We start from the raw sequence: 21,874 nt of genomic DNA, 5'->3' as shown, positions 1-21,874 counted from the left end.
CCACTGAGATGGCTCGGGCTGACTCCCTGGCCCTCCGCATAGGACAGGCCAAAATAAAAATTTCTTTTTTCTTCATCCCATCTCAGAGGACCATTGACAGTGGGCTTTTGCTCCAGAAGGGCTCCGGTTGAAGCCGTGCAAACTAGGATGTTCCCCTTGTCCCCATGCCACAGGCACCAACTCTCTTTTGCCCACACCTGCAGTGTTCTTTCCAGCACCCTTTCCGGGCTGAGAGACCCATGTGGATGCCTGAGCCATCCCCACCCGTTTGGGGGCCCAGCGTGGCCCTCGCCTTGGCCTCCAAGGCTGGTGCAGGGACTGTCTTTCATGGAAAGGGGGGCTACTGGGTGCACAAAAGCTTCAGCTTTCCAGCTCCCTCCAGGGTCGAGATACCAGCTGGTTCCAGCTGCCAGCGTTCGACACATTTTCAGACCCCTGGCATAGGCCCAGACTGGGGACAACTGGCTGCTTAGAGGCAAAGGGAGGTCCATGTGGAAAGAGGAGCAGGGAGAATAAAAAAGATGGAAAAAACACACCCAACTCAATACAGAGTTCCAGCTTTTACTTCGTTCAGGCAAGGCAATGTCACCTAAAGGAATGTCTCAACTCTTCATTCAGTGCAAATTTCCTGAGCCTGGTACTGTGTGCCTGGTACTGTGCTGGACCCCACACAGAGCCTACCACACCCAGACATGCAGACAGATAAACAGACAAACCCCCGGTGGCAAGGGCCAGATGGAGAAAACGGCAGAGGCGTTGAGATCAGAACTGGTTTTTGGCTAAATGGAGACTCAAGCAAAGAGTTTGTGAGACTCGTTTTCCAAGTGGTCCTTGTGGAGCCATAAGCAATGCCTCTCCTGGTGAGAAACCACCAATAACAGTCATAATAACCAGCCCCAGTTGATGACACATGCAGTCTCCCTGTTTCCTCATGAGCCCCTGCAGGGCGTGATCCCCATGGTACAGATGAGGGAAGTCTCCTCCCATCTTCTGGCTCTAGTACCAGTGACAGGCACACAGTAGGTCCTCAATTACTCCATGTCGAGTGGGTGAATCAGTAAGTGCTTCCACTAGAACACCCTGCGGCACCCATGTCGGGGATCATGCATGATGTCAGCCTGGCTTATTTCCATACTAGCAACCTGGAAAGGTCAGGCTTTACTCCCTACTTGAGCCTACGGGCAGGGCTGAACCTGGTGTCTGCTCATAAGCCCGTGCTGTTTTGTGTTTCTCTGTTGGCAGCCTGTGCCACCAACATGAGAATAAATTCTGATGTTCAAAGCAAACACCTTGTCCTACCCTCCACAGTGATCCTTTGCTAACTGCAGACCAGAGACATTTGTAGGCTTCCTTGAGAGGAAAAGTCGGAAAAACAGGAAAAAGACAGATCTAGAGCCCTTCTCGTAGGAGTATAAATTGGTGCCGTCTTTTGGGAGGTGATGTGTCCTTAAAATGAGTATGGCCTCTCTCCTAGCAATGTTGCCTGTAAGTTTTATGCTAAAGCAATGATCAGAAACCCCGCAAACATCAATGAGCAAGGATGCACGCCTGGGGTCGCTTACAAAAGGGGAAATTCTAGGACATCCTGAGACTCATTGCACAAAGGGTACACACAGCACAGAGAGGCCATTGAGCAACTGCCTTCAAATTGTTTTCTTTTTTGGGGGTGTATTCGGTGTTGGGAGATATCGTTCCAATATGACACTGAGGGAAAAGAACAGAATATAGAACAGCATGATCCTGAGTCTTCCTGTCGTGGTTCAGAGAAAAGGAATCTGACTAGTATCCCTGAGGATGCAGGTTAGATCCCTGGTGTCGCTCAGTGGGTTAAGGATCCTGTGCTTCCATGAGCTGTGGTGTAGGTCACAGACACGGCTCAGACCTGCGTTCCTGTGGCTGTGGTGTAGACTGGCAGCTGTAGCTCTGATTCGACCCCTAGCCTGGGAACTTCCATATGCCACAACTGTAGCCCTAAAAACCAAAAAAAAAATTTTAAAAAAAATTTTAGGTAAATATTGAAAGGGCGTGATCCCAGTGTTGCTAAGCACATGGAGGATACTGCAGGCATCTGGCCAGACAAGTGCCACCGGGAGCTTTTCTGCCTGGCTTCAAATCCCACTTCTGACACCCACAAGTCATGTGATCTTGACAAGTTCCTCTCTGGACAGCAGATTCCTCTTCCGTAAATTTAGGATGAGGATGGTTTGTTTCACACGAATCCTCAGGAAAAGGCAAACCAAGTGACAATGAGATATCCCCTTACACTTACTGGGATGGTGTTAACAAGGAACAGAGATAGAACGTGTTGATGATGATGTGGACCCGTGTGCTGGTGGAAGGGACAAGGAGGCAGCCACCGCAAAACAGAATGGAGGTTGCTCCAAAAACTGCAAAGAGTAATTGCTATCTGATTGAGCATTCCCATTTCTGGGCATTTATTCCGAAAACTTAGAAGCAGGCTATGAAAGGGATATTTGCACTGTCCTGTTCATTGCAGCATATTCGCAATAGCCAAGATGGGGAAACATTTCTGATCCATCTGCAGTTGCACGGATAAAGAAAACGTGGTAGAGACATACCAGGGAATAGTATCCAGCCTTTAAAAAGAAGAAAATACTGCCGTTTCTTTACATTTACATTATAGTTGATTTCCACTGTTCTCTCCACTTCTGCTGAATAGCAAAAGTTCCAGTCATACATATCTACACATTCTTTTTTTCCATATTATCTTCCATCATGTCCCATCACAAGTGACTGGACATATTTCCCTGGGCCATACAGCAGAACTTCGGGGCTTATCCACTCTACATGTAGTCGTTTGCATCTTCTAACCCCATGCTTTCAGACCATCCCACGCCCGCCCCCTCCCCATTGGCAACCACATGTCTCTTCTCCATGTCCCTGTGTTTGTTCTTTGTTCTGTAGATAGGTGCATTTTGGCATAGTTTAGATTCCATATATGAGATATCATATGGAATTTGTCTCTCTCTCCCTCTGACTTACTTCATTTACTATGAGACTCTCCAGTTCCACCCGTGTTACCACAAATGGCCTGACTTTGTTCTCTTCTGTGTCTGAGGGGTTTCCACTGTGTACATGGGCCACATCTTAATCCACTCACCTGTCGATGGACATTTGGACTGTTTCCATGTCTGGGCTGTTGTGAATGGTGCTGCAATGAGCATAGGGGTGGCATGTATCTTTTTGAATGAAAGGCTCTTCTGCTGATACGCCCAAGAGTAGGATTGCTGGGTCATGTGGTAGCTCTATACCTAGTTTTCTGAGGTAGCCCCATACTGTTTTCCATCGTGCTTATACCAATCGACATTCCCAGTGAACAGGAGGGTTCCCTTGCCTCCACAGCCTTTCCAGCATGTGGCATTCGTGGGCTGCTTAATGACAGCCATTCTGACCGGTGTGAGGTGGTGACTCATGGAAGTGAGGATTTGCACTTCGCTAATAAGTACTGATGTGGAGCACTTTTTCTTGTGTCTGTTGGCCATCCATGTCTTCTTTGGAGAAACGTCTGTTTAGGACTACGGTCCATTTCTCACTTGGGGTGTTTGTTTTTGGCTGTTCAGTTGCAGGAGATGTTTTCCTGTTTGGGAGACGAAGCCCTTGTCGGGTGCAGCCCTTGTTTGCTGCTGCTTTCTCCCATTCCAAGCTCTGTCTTTCCCTGTTTGTATGGCTTCCTTTGCCATGCCAAAGCGTGCCCGTTGACTAGTGCCATTGGTTTGTTCTGGGGTTTATTCCTATTGCCTTGGGAGAATGACCTAAGAAAACATCTGTACGGTTGATGTCAGAGAAGGGTGAGCCTCGGTTCTCTCCTGGGAGTTGGGGGGTGTTTTGTCTAATGGTTAAGGTTTAAGCCATCTTGAGTTTCTTTGTGTGCGTGGTGTGAGGAGCATTCCAGTTTCATCGATTCACGTGCAGGTGTCCAGTTTTCCCAGCACCGCTTGCTGAAGAGACTGTCTTCTCCCCGTTGTCTATTCTTACCACCTTTGTCGAATACCAGTTGACTGCAGGTGTCTGGGTTTCTTTCTGGGCTCTCTGTTCCGTTCCATTGGTCAGGATGTCTGAGTTTGTACCAGTCCCACACTGTCCGGATTACTTCTGCTTTGCCATAGTGTCGGACATCAAGACAACAGGAGGAGTTATGCCTCCTGCTTGGTCTGTGCTCCTCAGGATTGCTCTGGCAATTCAGGGTCTTTTATGGTTCCCTATACATTTTTGGATGGTTTGTTCTAGGTCTGAGCAACATGTCATCAGTAATGTGGCAGGGATCTCATCCAGTGTGTCGATTGCTTTGAGTGGGTGGCATTTCAATGGTATTAATCCTTCCAGTCCAAGAGCATCGGGACCTCTTCCCATTTCTCCGAACCTTCTTTAATTCATTTGATTAATGTTTTATAGTTCTCAGCGTAGAAGTCTTTCACCTCCTTGGTCAGGTTGATGCCTAGATGTTAGTTTTGTTTTGGTTTTCAAAGGCATTGTCTTTTTGTGTTCCTCTTCTAACCCTTCGTTGTTAGTATACAGAAATGCAAGCAATTTCGAATGTTCGTCTTGTATCCTGCTACTTTGCTGACTTCGTTGTTCAGGGCAAGTAGTTTTTGTGTGGAGTCCTTAGGGTTTTCTGTATATAGCACCGTGTAATCTGCACAGAGTGACAGCTTTACCTCTTCTCTTCCCATTTGGATGCCATTTATTTCTTTTCTTCTTCTTTTTTTTTTTTTTTTTTTTTTTTGGTCTTTTTGCTATTTCTTTGGGCCACTCCCTAGGCATGTGGAGATTCCCAAGCTAGGGGTCCAATCGGAGCTGTAGCCACTGGCCTATGCCAGAGCAACACGTGATCCGAGCCGCGTCTGCGACCTACCCCACAGCTCACGGCAACGCCGGATCGTTAACTCACTGAGCAAGGGCAGGGACCAAACCCTCAACCTTATGGTTCCTAGTTGGATTCATTAACCACTGCGCCACGACGGGAACTCCTATGTCTTTTCTTTTTCTGATTACTGTTGCCTAGGTCTCCCGATGCTAGGAGAGAAACGTGGTGAGATTGGACATCCTTGTCTTGTGTCAGATTTTAATGGGAAGGCTCTTGGCTCTTCTCTGTCGAGTATTATATCAGCTGTGGGGTTGCCATCCATGGCTTTTATTGTGTGAAGATATGTTCCCGCCATACCCACTTTGGTAAGAGTTCATTTCTTGAAAGGATGTTGGATTGTGTCGGATGCCTTTTCTGCCTCTATTGAGATGGTCGTGTGGTTTTTGACTTTTCTTTTGTTAATGTGGTGTATGCAGCTGATTCATTTGCATATGGCGGTCCATCCTCCTGAACTTGGGATGAATCCCATTGGGTCGCGGCATGTTGTAGTTTTACGTGTTGTTGGATTGGGATGGCTAAACCGAATTTTTGTGTCTCTATTCATCAAAGATGTTGGCATGCCGTTCTCCTTTTTGATAGATAGCATCTTTGTCTGGTTTTGGTAATGGGGGATGGTGGCTTCATAGCCTGTCACAGGCAGTCTTCCTTCTTCCTCAAGTTTATGTGTGTGTGTGTGTGTGTGCTTTTTACAGCCTTACCCATGACTCCCAGGGTAGGGGTTGATTCAGAACTACAGCTGCCTGCCAACACCATGGTCTCAGCAATGTGGGATCTGAGCTGCATCTGCGGTATCTGCCACAGCTCACAGCAATGCTGGATTCCAACCCCACTGAGCAAGGCCAGGGACTGATCCTGCCTCCACATGGATACTAATCTGATTCATTTCTCCTGTACCACAATGGGAAGTCCCTTCTTTGATCTTTTTGAAATGTTTAAGCAGGATGGTTCTTTGTATGTTTGATAGAATTTGCTTGTGACTTTTGGCTCTGGAATTTGCTTTGTAGGGAGTGTTTTTATTACATGTTCAATGCCATTTCTAGTGATCAGTCTGTTCAAATGATGAAGTTCTTCTTGATTCAGTTTTGCTGGGCGGTATGTCTTTAGAGAGGGGTATATTACTTCTAGGTTGTCAAATTTGTTGGCATATAATTGTTCATAAAAGTCTCTTAGGGGTTTTTGTATTTTTGCAGTATCTGAGATCTCCCCTTTTTCATTGCTTCTTTTATTTGGGTTCTCACTCTCTTCTTCTTTTTTCTTTTGGTCTTTTTGCCTTTTTTGGGGGGGGGGGCTGCGCTTGTGACATATGGAGTTTCCCAAGCTAGGGGTCGAAATGGAGCAGCTGCTGCCTCCCTATGCCACAGTCAGCAATGCTAGATCTGAGCTGCACCTGTAACCTAAGCTGCAACTTATGGCAATGCCAGATCCTGAACCCACTGAGCCAGGCCAGCGAACAGACCCACATCCTCAAGAACACTATGTCTAGTTCTTGACTCGCTGAGCCAGAACAGGACCGCCAACTCAATATTTTATAACATATAGGGGGAAAGGATTTAAAGACAAAAAAGATATGCGTGTATGTATAACTCAATCCTTTTGCTATACACCAAAAACTAGCAAAATCTTGTAAATGACCTCTACTTCCATTTTAAAAAATTCAATTTCATTACTAGCAATAAAAATGACCCCAAAGACCTAAACAGTGTTCCCTGGAGATCTCACCCAGTCCACTCCTCTCTCCACCCGCATGATACCCAGTTGTGCACCTGCCCTATGTACCCCATTTGATACTCCCCTGTGGATGGTCACTTCAGGTCAGCTTCGGATCTTTGGCTTTTACAGAGAAGGTTGCCCAGAACAGCTTGCCCACATAATGGCTCGCAGTTTGCCAGAGAATCTTTGGGATAAGTCCCTAGAAGGAGAGTGGCTGAGTTAAAGAATATATGTGTGTGTGTTGTTTGCTAGATTCTGCCAGGTCCATTCCATAGGGACTGAACCACCAAACCTAAATTTTAGCAACGTGCAAAAATGAGGAGGAAGATGCAGTGGCCTCCCACCCAGCTAGTGACGAGGTCAGCCTCCCACACTTCTACCTCAAGGACAGGCCTGCACAGATCTCAGGCAGGCAGGAACACCCAAGGCCAGAGAGCCCTGAAGGAGCTACAAAACAACATCTTCTTCGCTCTGGCGGCAATAACGCTTTACCCAGTAGCCCTGTTCAACTCAGGCTGAGCAGAAGCTCAGAGTAGTCTTTTTGATCTTTGTTGATTGATAAGACACTTAAGAATTTGTTGCTCTTGGAGTTCCCTTGGTGGCGTAGTGGTTAACGAACCCGACTAGGAACCATGAGGTTGCGGGTTCCATCCCTGCCCTTGCTCAGTGGGTTAAGGATCTGGCGTTGCCGTGAGCTGTGGTGTAGGTTGCAGACACGGCTCAGATCTCGCATTGCTGTGGCTCCGGCATAGGCTGGTGGCTGCATCTCCAATTCGACCCCTAGCCTGGGAACCTCCATGTGCCGCAGGAGCGGTCATAGAAAAGACAAAAAGACAAAAAAAAAAAAAAAGAATTTGTTGCTCTTGGAGTTCCCATGGTGGTGCAGCAGAAACAAATCCGCCTAGGAACCATGAGGTTGTGGGAATGATCCCTGGCCTAACTCATTGGGTTAAAGATCTCGCACTGTGGTGAGCTGTGGTGTAGTTCTCAGAGGCAGCTTCTGTAGGCCAGCAGCTGTAGCTCCAACTTGACCCCTAGCCTGGGAACCTCCATATGCAGTGGGTTCAGATCTAAAAAGCAACAAAATGAAAAGCAGTCCCAGTCCCATAATGGATAAGCGATAACAATTTTTTTTAAAATTTTATTTTAAAAAATTAAAAATAAAAATTTTTTAAATTTCTCCCTCTTTGTATGATTGCTTTGGCAGACTAAATGCTTCAAGGCATGGAACCTATGGGGAATTATTTCAGGTGCGCGACAAGCAGAAACTTTTCTAATCCTTGGGTTATTTGCCCCCAGGGGATCTTTACAGAGGGATGGAAAATTCACAGGTCTCTAAGAGGCATTCAGGCTCTGAGAGGCATTCAGGCTCTTATTCATTCAGCCAAAGTGAATGGAACCCCTGCTTCTATCCCTCTTGACTCCCACCTCTTGGCCAGAAGTAAAAGCATGCGTAGCCTGCAGGATGAATCCAGCTCATACTTGCTTGAGGTTGAGATCACACTATGATTTTTGAAAAAGTGAAGAGGAAGACAGAGAGAGAGAGAGGAAAAAAATTAGGAGCTAACATTTGAAATCAGGGGATTTTACATAAACATAAACATCCAGATTTCTGACTTCTCTGGAAAACATGCCCAACCAGCCTGCTTTCCAGCATGGCAGCCACTCAGCTTGGAGCTGAGGAGAGGCTGCCCCAGCCCAGGATGCCCATTCAACCAGGCCATTCATTGCTCTTGCATCTTCACCCATGAGTTTGTGAGAACTGCCCTAGACTGCCAGCTCCCTGAAGACAAGGACTGCCTGTGTCTGACTCATGTTTGACTTTCTGGCATCTGACCTAGACCCCAGCACACAGGGTCCTCCATTAATGTGTGCGGATGAGCAAAACACTTTTGGAGGCAGGCATCCCATTTCTTCTGATAGTAAGACTGTGCCATTGGAATTCTGCTCCAGCCTGGTTTCTGAAGCTGATGGGCATCCCAGAGGCCATGATCTGTGCCATGGGTCCTGACCGAAAGCCACTGGTACGTCAGTGGGCTGCCCCTCAAGCCTTCACTTTGACATTTGATCTCTGTTCCTCCTTCCAAGCTCCTCTCCAACAGAGGCAGCAAGGCACACCTCATGTGTGGCTGTCCAGACCACATGAGATCTTGAAATGTCAATCATAATCCCTAACACTTATTTCTATCATGCTATTAGCAGTGGTTGATCTCCAACATCACAAGAGTCTCCCAACTCTTTGTTAGTCCGCACTTCTGTTTGGTTGTGCAGCCAGGCTCCAAGGAAGAGATTAGAGCAGAAATCTCTGTATGCTTAGAATTTTCTAAGTCCACTCCCCAAGGACACTGATGGAGGTAAAGATCTTATCAGGAGATCTGTATTTCTTATCAGGTCCATTAGTGGCCGACAGAGGACAATTCGGGCATGTCAGAGCATATATAACTAGGAGCTTCTGGCCACCACTGCATGCCCAGGAATTGCTATTTCCTGAGTACCTGGACCCAGGAAAGAAGCATGAAGTGGCTTGTGATATTCGGGCTGGTGGCCTTCTCAGAGTGCTTAGTCACGTAAGTATGGGGACCAGAAGTGACATCATCTCTCTCTCTCTGGAATATTTCTTGTCATCCTCTTATTCATCTACTCATCATGGTTAGAAGGGAATGTCACCATTCCCTGACAGTCTTAAACTTCAACTCTCACTGATAGATGAGTACCTTGCGGTCTGTCCAAGGTCTTGGGGTGGTCTCCAGGATTGCACAACTCTGGGTCAAGAGTCACACAATGACCTACGTGAAAAAATGGCACTCCTTGGATTTCTTCAGTGCACAATCTGTGCAACGGTCAGTGTAGTCTGGTGGAAGAGCACTTCTCCTGCCTTTGCTCCTAGGTCTTCTCTCGGCTCTCCCTCCATTTCTGGTCTTTGTATTTCTGGGGCTTCGTCTCCGTATCTCTCTTTTGTTCTCTCCATCTCTTTGGATGTCTATGTGCATGCAGAACTCTCTGACGTCTTGTTATTTTTTCTTTCTCAATTTTTATTCTTCCTCATTTCTCTTTTTGGGGGTTTGTTTTTTGTTTTTTTTGGGGTTTTTTGTGTCTTTGTTTTCTTTTTAGTGCCACACCTGCAACATGTGGAGTTTCTCTGGCTGGGGCTCGAATCGGAGCTACACCTGCTGGCCTCTGCCACAGCCAGAGCAACACGGGACCCAAACAAAGTCTGAGACCTATAGCACAGCTCATGGCAACACCAGATCCCCAACCCAGTAAGCGAGGCCCAGGATCTAACCCCCATCCTCATGGATACCAGGTGGGCTCCTTACCACCGAGCCACAACAGGAACTTCCCTTCGCCTCTTAATTTCCATAATTTATTTCCCCATCTCCTGGCTGACCACAGCAAAGCCACAAACTCCCCTGTCCTGCATTTCAACTTCCTCCTCTGCAAAAAGAGGATCATGATGACCCTTGGGCCTCCCTCCCAGAGCTGCTTTGAGGCGGATGCAGCAGGGTGGCAATAGCAATGGTAACGGCTTCATTGTTGAGACTTCCCATGTAGAAGGTGCACTACATCCATCCTCTTACTTACGAGCCAGCACATTCTACTTAGGGTGTGGGGTTATTGGATGCAACCTTGGTACCAATGGAGGCACTGACAAGAGCTCACATGACCTATGCAACATTACAGAAGAGAACCTGTATTTGAACCTAGGGTTTTGCTATGGTCTTTGCAAGATGACACTCATAACAGTGCTTGGAGAACACACAGTGTCATCACAATGGAGGCGTGACAGTCACTCCACAAAACAGACCGCTGTTGGCTATCTCTTCATTGTTTCCTTTACCCAATGCACTGCGAAAGGATCCCTCTAAGGAAGGTCAAGTCCATCCGAGAAAACTCAGGGACAAGGCTTGCTGAAAAATTTCCTGGAAGAACATCCTCATGACCTGATCCAGAATCGCCTGGCCGAAGAGTCTGCCCCTCAGAAGAATATCTCTCAACAACCCCTGAGAAACCACTTGGATGTAAGTGGCAGGGGAGGATGGCCCCGCAGCGCCCCCTGGTGCTCTGGTCTAGCACTGGGTCTACCCTGGAGGTGCCAGGTGGGAGGGTAGGGATGGGGGGGCTCCTGCCAGAAGCTAGAGAACTCGGGGGTGGGTGGGGGTGGTGGAGGACGGCACCTCAAACCCAGGGGAGAAAGCCCTCCCACCCTCAACTCTTGGTCTGTGGTGACTGGGCCCAGCGATGACCAGGTGGCAGGTAAACATCCATTTCTGCGCCAAGGATATGTCATCGCCTTGAGGAAGAGTGTTCTTTTAGACCCAAGGGAGCCACTGAGCTTCAGATGAAGGGTGAGCCCTGTCTGATCAGACAATAGAGCCAACTGCAAAGCCAGGGTGAAGCCACAGGCAGTGGAAGGGCAGCCTCCAAAGACCCAAAAATTGATTGAGCCCCTTTGGTGGGTGGCACTGTGGAAATCTAATACTCTATGGTTTGGGCTACTATTTTTTTTATTATATGTTATTTTTTACTTCTTTGGGCTACACCTGCAGCATACGGAAGTTCCCAGGCCAGGGGGTGAATCAGAGCTACAGCTGCCTGGCTGAGCCACAGCAAGGGCAGCACGGATCCAAGCTGTGTTTAAGACCTACACCACAGCTCGCAGCAACACTGGATCCTTAAGCCACCGAGTAATCCCAGGGATCGAAGCTGCATCTTCATGGATAGTACTCTGGTGCCTGTCCGATGGTAAACAATGGGAAATCCCATGGGTACTGATTTTTAGAAAGGTCTTTTATCTTCCTCAAGAATGCAGAGCCCAGCCTGAGACCCAGGCAAAGAATAAATGAATGTCACATAAAAGGGCCAGCTGTGTGCTGTTGACAGGACATGCTTTGGGCTTGGGTGAAGGAAGGAGAAGGACATGCTCAGGCTGGGCCTTGAGGGGACACTGGAGAGCTGCTCCAATGAGGCACTGGTCTGAGCAGAGGCTGTGAGGTGGGGCCATGGGCAAGGGACCATGAGTTTGGTGACAGCTCAGGAAACCAGGGTGACCAGGGCAGTCAGTTCTGCCCTGACTGCCCCTCCCCGGACCCTACAGATGGTCTACGTGGGCAACATCACCATCGGAACACCCCCTCAGCAGTTCAGCGTGGTCTTTGACACGGGCTCATCTGACACATGGGTGCCCTCCATCTACTGCCAAAGCATGGCATGTGGTGAGTGCCCCAAGCTGCCCCTCTGGTGCTCCCCCCAACCCCCTTCTCTGTCCTGGGCAAGCTGATGGACACTCATCTCCTCTGTCTGCAGTTATACACAATACCTTGGACCCTTTTCAATCCACCACCTTCAAGTTCTCAGGCAAAATCTTCAGCCTGCCATACGGTGCTGGGACAGTGACAGGATTCATTGGCTATGACACCATTCGGGTAATGTGGACACTACAAGCTGAAACAGGGCTGGCCGTGGATGGGACTGCTGCTTCCTGGATAGGCACTGTGTCCTATGTGTGGGCCTGACTTTCCCAAAGTCCCCAGTGGCTCACTTCCCAGCTGCCCTGGGGACTCTGTCCCTGTGGGGGAAGTGCACCTGCTGACACACAGGCTCTCACAATGGCCAACACAGAGAGAGGTCTGGGGGGTGGATTTCCTGCTCAGGTGCCACTTTGCTGGCAGCAGGGAGACGGGGGAGTAAACACGCATCTTTCTATTCCCCCACTGGGCCTGGCACAGTGCCAGGCACATCCAATAGGGCAATTGTTTAATCCTGCACCCCCCCCACCCTACAGCAAGTACTATATTTATCTCCATTATACAGATTAAGGAGCTGAGGTGCAGAGAGCAAGGGCTTGGCCAAGGTCACCCATCTGGTAAGCACTGAAGATGGGCTGGCCAATTAAGACTCGTGCAAGTGTGGGGTTTTGCGTGGAGAGAATAAAACTGATCTGGGGACCTGGGGCAGCCCAGAGCATCAGTGGAAGTGCCTGGCACAGTGCCAGGCCCACTCAGGCAGAGGAGGCAGTGGGCCACAGATGTGGGAGCAACCTGCTAAATGCATTCTTACTCTAGGCAGTCTTGGAGATGGTAATTAAAACTAAGGCTGGACTCCCCAAAGTTGCCTGAGATTCTCTTTACCTTTCTCTCTCTCTCTGTCTCCCTCTCTCTCTCTTTCCCTCTTTCTGTCTCTGTTACTAACTCACACACAAACACACACCCCAAAAAATTTTCATAGCACTGTTGCAGCTTCATTGTATAATGGCCATTTTTCTTACTGTGTGGATGCAGGATCCACAATGCATTGCAACGAACTCATCCCTTTCTGTCATCAGATCTCAGGTTTTCCTCTACTCATGTTCTCCTCAGGTGGGAACCATTTGGTCCAGCCCTGAGTCTCACTCTCCCCCAGGACGAGGGCATAAGGCCAATCTACTAACTGCAGAAGGAGCAGCCGTGGATTGAAATCCGCAGCCCCTCACAAATTAAAAACAGATTCCATACCAGCTTGGTTGATGATCAAGCCAGGGCCCAGGCAGGCCTTAGCTCTCTGCAAGCTAATGGCATCTCCCTGCCCCCCTACACTCCAGCCCATCCCCAGCCCTGCTTCCCAAACTGTCACATCAGAACAAACCCTTCTCCCACAGGTGGGGGACCTTATCATCAAGAACCAGGCATTTGGCATCAGCCTGGCAGAGGATGACATGGTATTTGAAAATGCAGTCTTTGATGGTGTCCTGGGCCTGGGCTATCCCAGCCTCGCCCTGGAAGGGACCACCCCCATCTTCGACACTATAATGAATCAAAGCCTCATTTCTGAGCCTGTCTTTGCCTTCTACTTGAGCACGTGAGTCTGAGTGGGACAAGCCCTCTCTCCACATCACCTGTATGATGCTTTCGGTTGCATAAAATGTCTAGCTTACGTGATTCAGAAGCTTCCTGAGAGATAGTCTAGACCAGGTAACCTGGTAATCTGGCCCCACCAGCCGGTTTCTATAAATACACTTTTAATGGAACACAACCATGCTCCTGGGCCAAGGGCAGCACTTGGTCCAGGGAGGTGGAGGGAGAGGAGGAGCAGTGGAGGGGTCAGGATTCAGGCGGAGGAGGAGAGAACGGGATTCGCTGACGGATTCGATAAGGAAGGAAGGACAGGGATGGGGGGACTCTTTCTTCCTCACTCACATTTGACCAGGAGCCCAGGACCAGCTAGACACTGGCCCCTGCTATAGGAACATGTGGAACCCCTTGTGGAAAAAGCTTGAGTTTCAGGACAGAGATGGCAGAGGCATGGGGCCCTGCTGAAAGGGGGACCCATGGACAGCACAGGTCACGGGCCCAGGAACCTGGCCCTGAGTGAGCCGGATCCATGCCCTTAGCACACTCAGCCCTCAGCTTTCCTGAAAATTGACAGGCTGGCACAGTGGAAGCCCCAGCCCTCCAGTCTGGTGTCCCCTGAGGGACTCTCTCAGCAGGCTCATCGAGGGAGGGGACCAGTCCCTCTAGGAAGGGTGGGTGCTCAGAGCCTGGCCAGACGCCCAGGTTCAAACCTTTTCTGGGCCACTCATTAGCCGGTCAGGTATTCAGCCCTCCATGCCTCAATTCCTGCATCTGTTAATGGGATCATAGCAGTGCCCCTGATGGGTGGATAAGCACAGCCCTCAACAGTGCCTGGTGTGTGGCCGAATTTGAGAAAAGCCACCCATTATTCTCCTACACTCAGCCCTCCCTCTCCCTCCTCTCCTCAGCGAAACGGAGGCAGGCAGCGTGGTGATGTTTGGCGGCGTGCTCGACTGTTACTACAAAGGAGACCTCAAGTGGGTGCCCCTGTCGCAAACCCAGTACTGGCAGATACCCTTGGACAGGTAAGCCCCTCCCTCTGTGGGGCATCCTGAGGGATATCCCCATATGTGCACACAGTCATGGAAAGGCACCCACACATGCAGGCACAGACACACAGTCACACACACACACAGATACACACACACGTACACTCCACAGACAAATACACACATAGAAACACACTGAGACACACACAGGCACACAGAGACACCTAGGCAGACACACACAGTCTCACAAACAAAGTCACATAGACATAGACATACACAGACCATCACACACACTTCCCAGAGGTTTATAATCACCCAGGCTTCCTGATGAGGGTCCTGACCAAGGCCCAGAGATGCTTTTGCAACACAGGGACACTGCAGCTTCCGTGCTGAGAGGCAGGCGGGGAGCATGGTTTGAGGACCCTAAAGTGTCCTGAAAGGAGGATCAGGGAGACTTCCAGGAGCCTGAGCAGGCTGGTGCTAAGATGACCAACCGTCCTCGGCTACCCAGGCCCAAGCAGGTGATTAGGGCATAGGACCGCCAGTGGGAAAACAGGACACATCCTGGACGAACTGGGAAAACGGGTCTCCTTAGGGAGAAGCTACCCAGCAGTGCACAGAGGTTGGCTGCATTCCTGAGACTGGAAAGCACATCAGACAGAGAGATACCTCCTGACCCTGACCCACCCAGCCCCATCCCAGGCACACAGGGGGACAGGGGCTATGACAGGGACCACCAGGGTGCTGGGATCCAAGAGTGGCCTCAGAACAAGAGGCAGGAGTTGAGGCCCTGAGACAAGAGCTTCCATGTCCTTTGGAGGCCCCTGGGCAAGCTCGGGCATTGGCTGCCCGGGGGCATTAGTGTCTGAGCCAGCCCAGGGGGCAGGGCTGGGGGACAAGCTCTCCCAGGGCACCAGTGTCCCCTCCCCACCCCTATGAGCATCTCTTGCCCCAGAGAACACCCAACATGACTCTGGGTGTGGACCCATTATTTCTCAGACACTAGAAACAGGTCTCTGGTTGTCCCTCATTCATGTCTTCATTCATTCATTCAACAAACCCACGGTGTGGATCTGCTATGGGCTGGGCACTGCAGCTCTTACAGACCTAGCATGTAGGAACGTGGACACAGAAGAAAAGAGTCACACAAAGAATGCATTACCTCTTTGTAGCAGGCTAGACATGAGGACATTTATACAGAGAATGGCCAAGAGTGGAGCCTGATCTAGTCAGGGGAGTGGGGAGGCTTGAGGGGGAGAAAGAATTTCCTGAATTGTAACAATGAAATGTGACAATTAAGCTGCAACCCGGATGATGAGGAGAAATCAACCAAAGGGGATGGAGGCCTTCTAGACAGGGTGACCAGCATGTGCCAAGGCCCTGAGGCATGAAAGCCCAGTACATTCAAGACTTGAAAGGAAATCAACGAAGATGAAATGACCATAGTAAAGGAAACCAGAGTAGAGGCCTGAGTTGGAGGATTATTCTGAAAATAGTTGCAGTAAGGGTGGGGGGTGGCAGTGGGGGGAGACGTCAGAGTGATCCTGGTGCCCACTTTGTCCCACTGTCTCGTAGGATCACCATCAAACCGAAGTTTGTTGCTTGTAAGCGCCGTTGTCAGGCCATCCTGGATACCGGGACCTCATCGCTGACGGGCCCAAGGAGACAAGTCTACAACATCCATAAGCTCATCCCTGGCTATTACCTCCAGGACCTGGTGAAGGATCAGGCCACAGGGTCATTCAGGGGCTCTTCACAAAAACAGGATAAGGTGTGCCAACCTCGTTCCCTCTTTCCTGACAGTATGTGATCTACTGTAATGCCAGCAGCACCCTCCCTGACATCGTCTTCACCATTAAGGGCGTCGACTACCCAGTGCCGGCTCAAGCCTATGTCCAAAAGGTGAGAGGCCAACCCTGGGGGCTGGTTCCCATATCCGGATTGCTGGAACCAATGGGCTGATGATACTAGGAGGACAGGTCCTTCTACAGGTCAAGCTGCACCACTGCAAATGCGCCTAAGCGCCAGCCCCACCAGCATGCACCACAGACCCCTGGGGGCTGCCCAGTCCCTCCCACAAAAGCAACCTCTTGAAGGCAAAGGGAAGACTAGGACAACCACCATCCTGAAATAAAGATGGAGACTCCACCATGGGCAGGTGTAGTACCAGCCACAAGGAGAGGGGACCACTAAGGGCATCTGCCCTCATGAAGCATGACTTCAACCAGGGCCCACAGGTGGATGTTCAAGAATCCCTGTGATCATCAGGCTGAGGGACAAGGGGGGTTGGCTTAGGACACTGCCAGTGTGTTGTCCCGCCAGAGTGGTTCACAGTCTCCCTGCCCATCTCCAAAGTGCCCTGGTTTGGATGATGATTAGAGGGTTTGCCGAGTCCTAGGCTGCACCTGCCCTTCGTAAGACCCAGGTCCCGCTCTGGAAGCTGGGACACCAGACCAGCCCTGTGCAGGGGTTGGAGGCCCTTCTGCATGAAGGGGACACAGTGACTGCACAGCCCCTGCCTCAGACACATCAGCTGCGATGAGAATTGAGAGGAGGCTGAAGGAGCTCAAATAAGGCTTTGAGGAAGAGAGGGAATTTCAATGATTGTAAACCCCCAGCCTCATGGAGGGGTGAGAAGCCCCTCTGGGGTGGAGGCAAATCGACACTGGGCTCTGTGCCCCTGGACCCCTGGGGGCTATGCCAAGGGATGCCAGGGGCAGATCCAGGGGCAGATCTAGAGACAGGGGAGCACTGGGGCAAGTTACCCAACCCAGCCTGGAGTGGCCAAGGAGGGTGAGCAGGGATCCAGGAAGACCACTCAAGTGGGAGTGGGGGAAGAGGCGCTGAGCGCAGCCTTAAAGAACAGGTTGTGGGGAAAGGGGCAAGAAAAGGCCTTCTGTGCAGAGAGAACAGCCAGCCTGGGGCAGAAGGAAAGATAGAGCAGGAAGGGGGAGGGGAGCTACAGATTGCCTGGTTCTTGGGTGGACACCCCCGCCTTCTGCAGCTGCTGAGAGAACCAAGTGGCTCTCACCTAAGGAGGGAGATGAAACCCAGAAACTGTGGATCTGGATATGGAGGTTGGGCAGCAACAGGTGAGGGCACAGGCTCACGGCTGTGACTTTCCCTCTTCTCCAGACTCTTGGAGGCATCTGCCTGAGTGCCTTTAAAGGAATCAAAGGCAAGCCCTCAGGCAACCCAATTTGGATCCTGGGTGACGTCTTCTTAAGGCTGTACTTCACCGTTTTTGATCGAGGACAGAACAGGATTGGCCTGGCTCCCGCTGTATAAATGCTGGGGCTGCTTCCAGAAACAATCAGGCCCAACCCCCAAACACACATTCACTCACACCTAGGGCATTCTCGCCCAGGGAGCGCGTCTTGAACAGCCTTTGCTGCTCAGCAAAGCAATGTTCTCAGTGAAGAATAAAGGATTGCCTTTGCAACCAACTGGGGCCGCTCTCTGAGTCAGGGTGATGCTTCATGATTGCGCAGGACTTGATGACATAGTCTGAACCACAAGTGAGAGGAGCCCACCTCCACGAGATTTCCAAAGGAAGGGCAGACTTCTTGGAAGGATACTGGGGATTGGGGATGCAGGAACCAGAGCAGATCCAAAGATCTCAGTGACTGGACCCAAGTCATCTAGCCTCACCGCTTTCATTGCTCAGGCTTCTAATCATATGGAAGAACTCCAGAGAGGGCTGCCCAAGGGTTTTCTCTCCCTAAGGTATATCTAAGCCCTAGGGAAACAAGCACGGAAAAGATCCAGGAGACAAGGGATGCTCTGACTGGCCCACCTGAGGTCATGGGTCCAACCCCAGACCAACCATCGTGGAGGAGGTCATGGGGTACCATGATTGGCTTAACTGGGTCACATGGCCTCGCAGGGCAGCGTCTGACTGACAGGGTTCTCCAGAACCATGTGACTGGACGGGGGAGAATGGCCTCAAAGGTCGTGTGGCAGAGGGATGTTCTATTTCAAGGAAGAGTTTGGGACTACTGCAGCAATTCTGTCACTTTCTCAGAGGGGTGGTAAGGGGTAAGAAAAGGCGAAGCAAGGAGTTCCTGGGTGGCCTGGCAGTTAGGGAACGGGATTGTAGCTGGGGCCACTGAGATGGCTCGGGCTGACTCCCTGGCCCTCCGCATAGGACAGGCCAAAATAAAAATTTCTTTTTTCTTCATCCCACCTCAGAGGACCATTGACAGTGGGCTTTTTCTCCAGAAGGGCTCCGGTTGAAGCCGTGCAAACTAGGATGTTCCCCTTGTCCCCATGCCACAGGCACCAACTCTCTTTTGCCCACACCTGCAGTGTTCTTTCCAGCACCCTTTCCGGGCTGAGAGACCCATGTGGATGCCTGAGCCATCCCCACCCATATGGGGGCCCAGCGTGGCCCTCGCCTTGGCCTCCAAGGCTGGTGCAGGGACTGTCCTTCATGGAAAGGGGGGCTACTGGGTGCACAAAGGCTTCAGCTTTCCAGCTCCCTCCAAGGTCCGAGATACCAGCTGGTTCCAGCTGCCAGCGTTCGACACATTTTCAGACCCCTGGCATAGGCCCAGACTGGGGACAACTGGCTGCTTAGAGGAAAAGGGAGGTCCATGTGGAAAGAGGAGCAGGGGAGAATAAAAAAGATAAAAAACACACCCAACTCAATACAGAGTTCCAGCTTTTACTTCATTCAGGCAAGGCAATGTCACCTAAAGGAATGTCTCAACTCTTCATTCAGTGCAAATTTCCTGAGCCTGGTACTGTGTGCCTGGTACTGTGCTGGACCCCACACAGAGCCCACCACACCCAGACATGCAGACAGATAAACAGACAAACCCCCAGTGGCAAGGGCCAGATGGAGAAAACGGCAGAGGCGTTGAGATCAGAACTGGTTTTTGGCTAAATGGAGACTCAAGCAAAGAGTTTGTGAGACTCGTTTTCCAAGTGGTCCTTGTGGAGCCATAAGCAATGCCTCTCCTGGTGAGAAACCACCAATAACAGTCAGAATAACCAGCCCCAGTTGATGACACGTGCAGTCTCCCTGTTTCCTCATGAGCCCCTGCAGGGCGTGATCCCCATGGTACAGATGAGGGAAGTCTCCTCCCAGCTCCTGGCTCTAGTACCAGTGACAGGCACACAGTAGGTCCTCAATTACTCCATGTCGAGTGGGTGAATCAGTAAGTGCTTCCACTAGAACACCCTGCGGCACCCATGTCGGGGATCATGCATGATGTCAGCCTGGCTTATTTCCATACTAGCAACCTGGAAAGGTCAGGCTTTACTCCCTACTTGAGCCTACGGGCAGGGCTGAACCTGGTGTCTGCTCATAAGCCCGTGCTGTTTTGTGTTTCTCTGTTGGCAGCCTGTGCCACCAACGTGAGAATAAATTCTGATGTTCAAAGCAAACACCTTGTCCTACCCTCCACAGTTATCCTTTGCTAACTGCAGACCAGAGACATTTGTAGGCTTCCTTGAGAGGAAAAGTCGGAAAAACAGGAAAAAGATAGATCTAGAGCCCTTCTCGTAGGAGTATAAATTGGTGCCGTCTTTTGGGAGGTGATGTGTCCTTAAAATGAGTATGGCCTCTCTCCCAGCAATGTTGCCTCTAAGTTTTATGCTAAAGCAATGATCAGAAACCCCGCAAACATCAATGAGCAAGGATGCACGCCTGGGGTCGCTTACAAAAGGGGAAATTCTAGGACATCCTGAGACTCATTGCACAAAGGGTACACACAGCACAGAGAGGCCATTGAGCAACTGCCTTCAAATTGTTTTTTTTGGGGGAGTGTATTCGGTGTTGGGAGATAGCGTTCCAATATGACACTGAGGGAAAAGAACAGAATATAGAACAGCATGATCCTGAGACTTCCCGTCGTGGTTCAGAGAAAAGGAATCTGACTAGTATCCCTGAGGATGCAGGTTAGATCCCTGGTGTCGCTCAGTGGGTTAAGGATCCTGTGCTTCCATGAGCTGTGTTATAGGTCACAGACACGGCTCAGACCTGCGTTCCTGTGGCTGTGGTGTAGACTGGCAGCTGTAGCTCTGATTCGACCCCTAGCCTGGGAACTTCCATATGCCACAACTGTAGCCCTAAAAACCAAAAAAAAATTTAAAAAAAAATTTAAAGTAAATATTGAAGGGGCGTGATCCCAGTGTTGCTAAGCACATGGAGGATACTGCAGGCATCTGGCCAGACAAGTGCCACCGGGAGCTTTTCTGCCTGGCTTCAAATCCCACTTCTGACACCCACAAGTCATGTGATCTTGACAAGTTCCTCTCTGGACAGCAGATTCCTCTTCCGTAAATTTAGGATGAGGATGGTTTGTTTCACACGAATCCTCAGGAAAAGGCAAACCAGGTGACAATGAGATATCCCCTCACACTTACTGGGATGGTGTTAACAAGGAACAGAGATAGAACGTGTTGATGACGATGTGGACCCGTGTGCTGGTGGAAGGGACAAGGAGGCAGCCACCGCAAAACAGAATGGAGGTTGCTCCAAAAACTGCAAAGAGTAATTGCTATCTGATTGAGCATTCCCATTTCTGGGCATTTATTCCGAAAACTTAGAAGCAGGCTATGAAAGGGATATTTGCACTGTCCTGTTCATTGCAGCATATTCGCAATAGCCAAGATGGGGAAACATTTCTGATCCATCTGCAGTTGCACGGATAAAGAAAACATGGTAGAGACATACCAGGGAATAGTATCCAGCCTTTAAAAAGAAGAAAATACTGCCGTTTCTTTACATTTACATTATAGTTGATTTCCACTGTTCTCTGCATTTCTGCTGAATAGCAAAAGTTCCAGTCATACATATCTACACATTCTTTTTTTCATATTATCTTCCATCATGTCCCATCACAAGTGACTGGACATATTTCCCTGGGCCATACAGCAGAACTTTGGGGCTTATCCACTCTACATGTAGTCGTTTGCATCTTCTAACCCCATGCTTTCAGACCATCCCACGCCCGCCCCCTCCCCATTGGCAACCACATGTCTCTTCTCCATGTCCCTATGTTTGTTCTTTGTTCTGTAGATAGGTGCATTTTGGCATAGTTTAGATTCCATATATGAGACATCATATGGAATTTGTCTCTCTCTCTCCCTCTGACTTACTTCATTTCGTATGAGACTCTCCAGTTCCACCCGTGTTACCACAAATGGCCTGACTTTGTTCTCTTCTGTGTCTGAGGGGTATTCCACTGTGTACATGGGCCACATCTTAATCCACTCACCTGTCGATGGACATTTGGACTGTTTCCATGTCTGGGCTGTTGTGAATGGTGCTGCAATGAGCATAGGGGTGGCATGTATCTTTTTGAATGAAAGGCTCTTCTGCTGATATGCCCAAGAGTAGGATTGCTGGGTCATGTGGTAGCTCTATACCTAGTTTTCTGAGGTAGCCCCATACTGTTTTCCATCGTGCTTATACCAATCGACATTCCCAGTGAACAGGAGGGTTCCCTTGCCTC

General features: G+C 49.8%; 1 protein-coding gene across 1 annotated transcript; it reads left to right on the top strand.

Annotated features, from left to right (window-relative positions):
- Positions 8,584-18,547, top strand: LOC100524130 (pregnancy-associated glycoprotein 2-like). The gene is made up of 9 exons (XM_005660829.3): positions 8,584-8,619; positions 10,492-10,614; positions 11,691-11,808; positions 11,900-12,018; positions 13,230-13,429; positions 14,331-14,447; positions 15,987-16,128; positions 16,215-16,313; positions 17,547-18,547. The coding sequence occupies exons 1-9, from the start codon at positions 8,584-8,586 to the stop codon at positions 17,697-17,699; spliced, it is 1,107 nt and encodes a 368-aa protein (XP_005660886.2). The 3' UTR covers positions 17,700-18,547.

This window comes from Sus scrofa, chromosome 2, assembly GCF_000003025.6.
Source record: "Sus scrofa isolate TJ Tabasco breed Duroc chromosome 2, Sscrofa11.1, whole genome shotgun sequence".
In the NCBI taxonomy this organism is placed as follows: Eukaryota; Metazoa; Chordata; class Mammalia; order Artiodactyla; family Suidae; genus Sus; species Sus scrofa.
The sequence above is the reverse complement of the archived record's forward strand: the minus strand, read 5'-3'. Positions and strand labels throughout refer to the sequence as shown.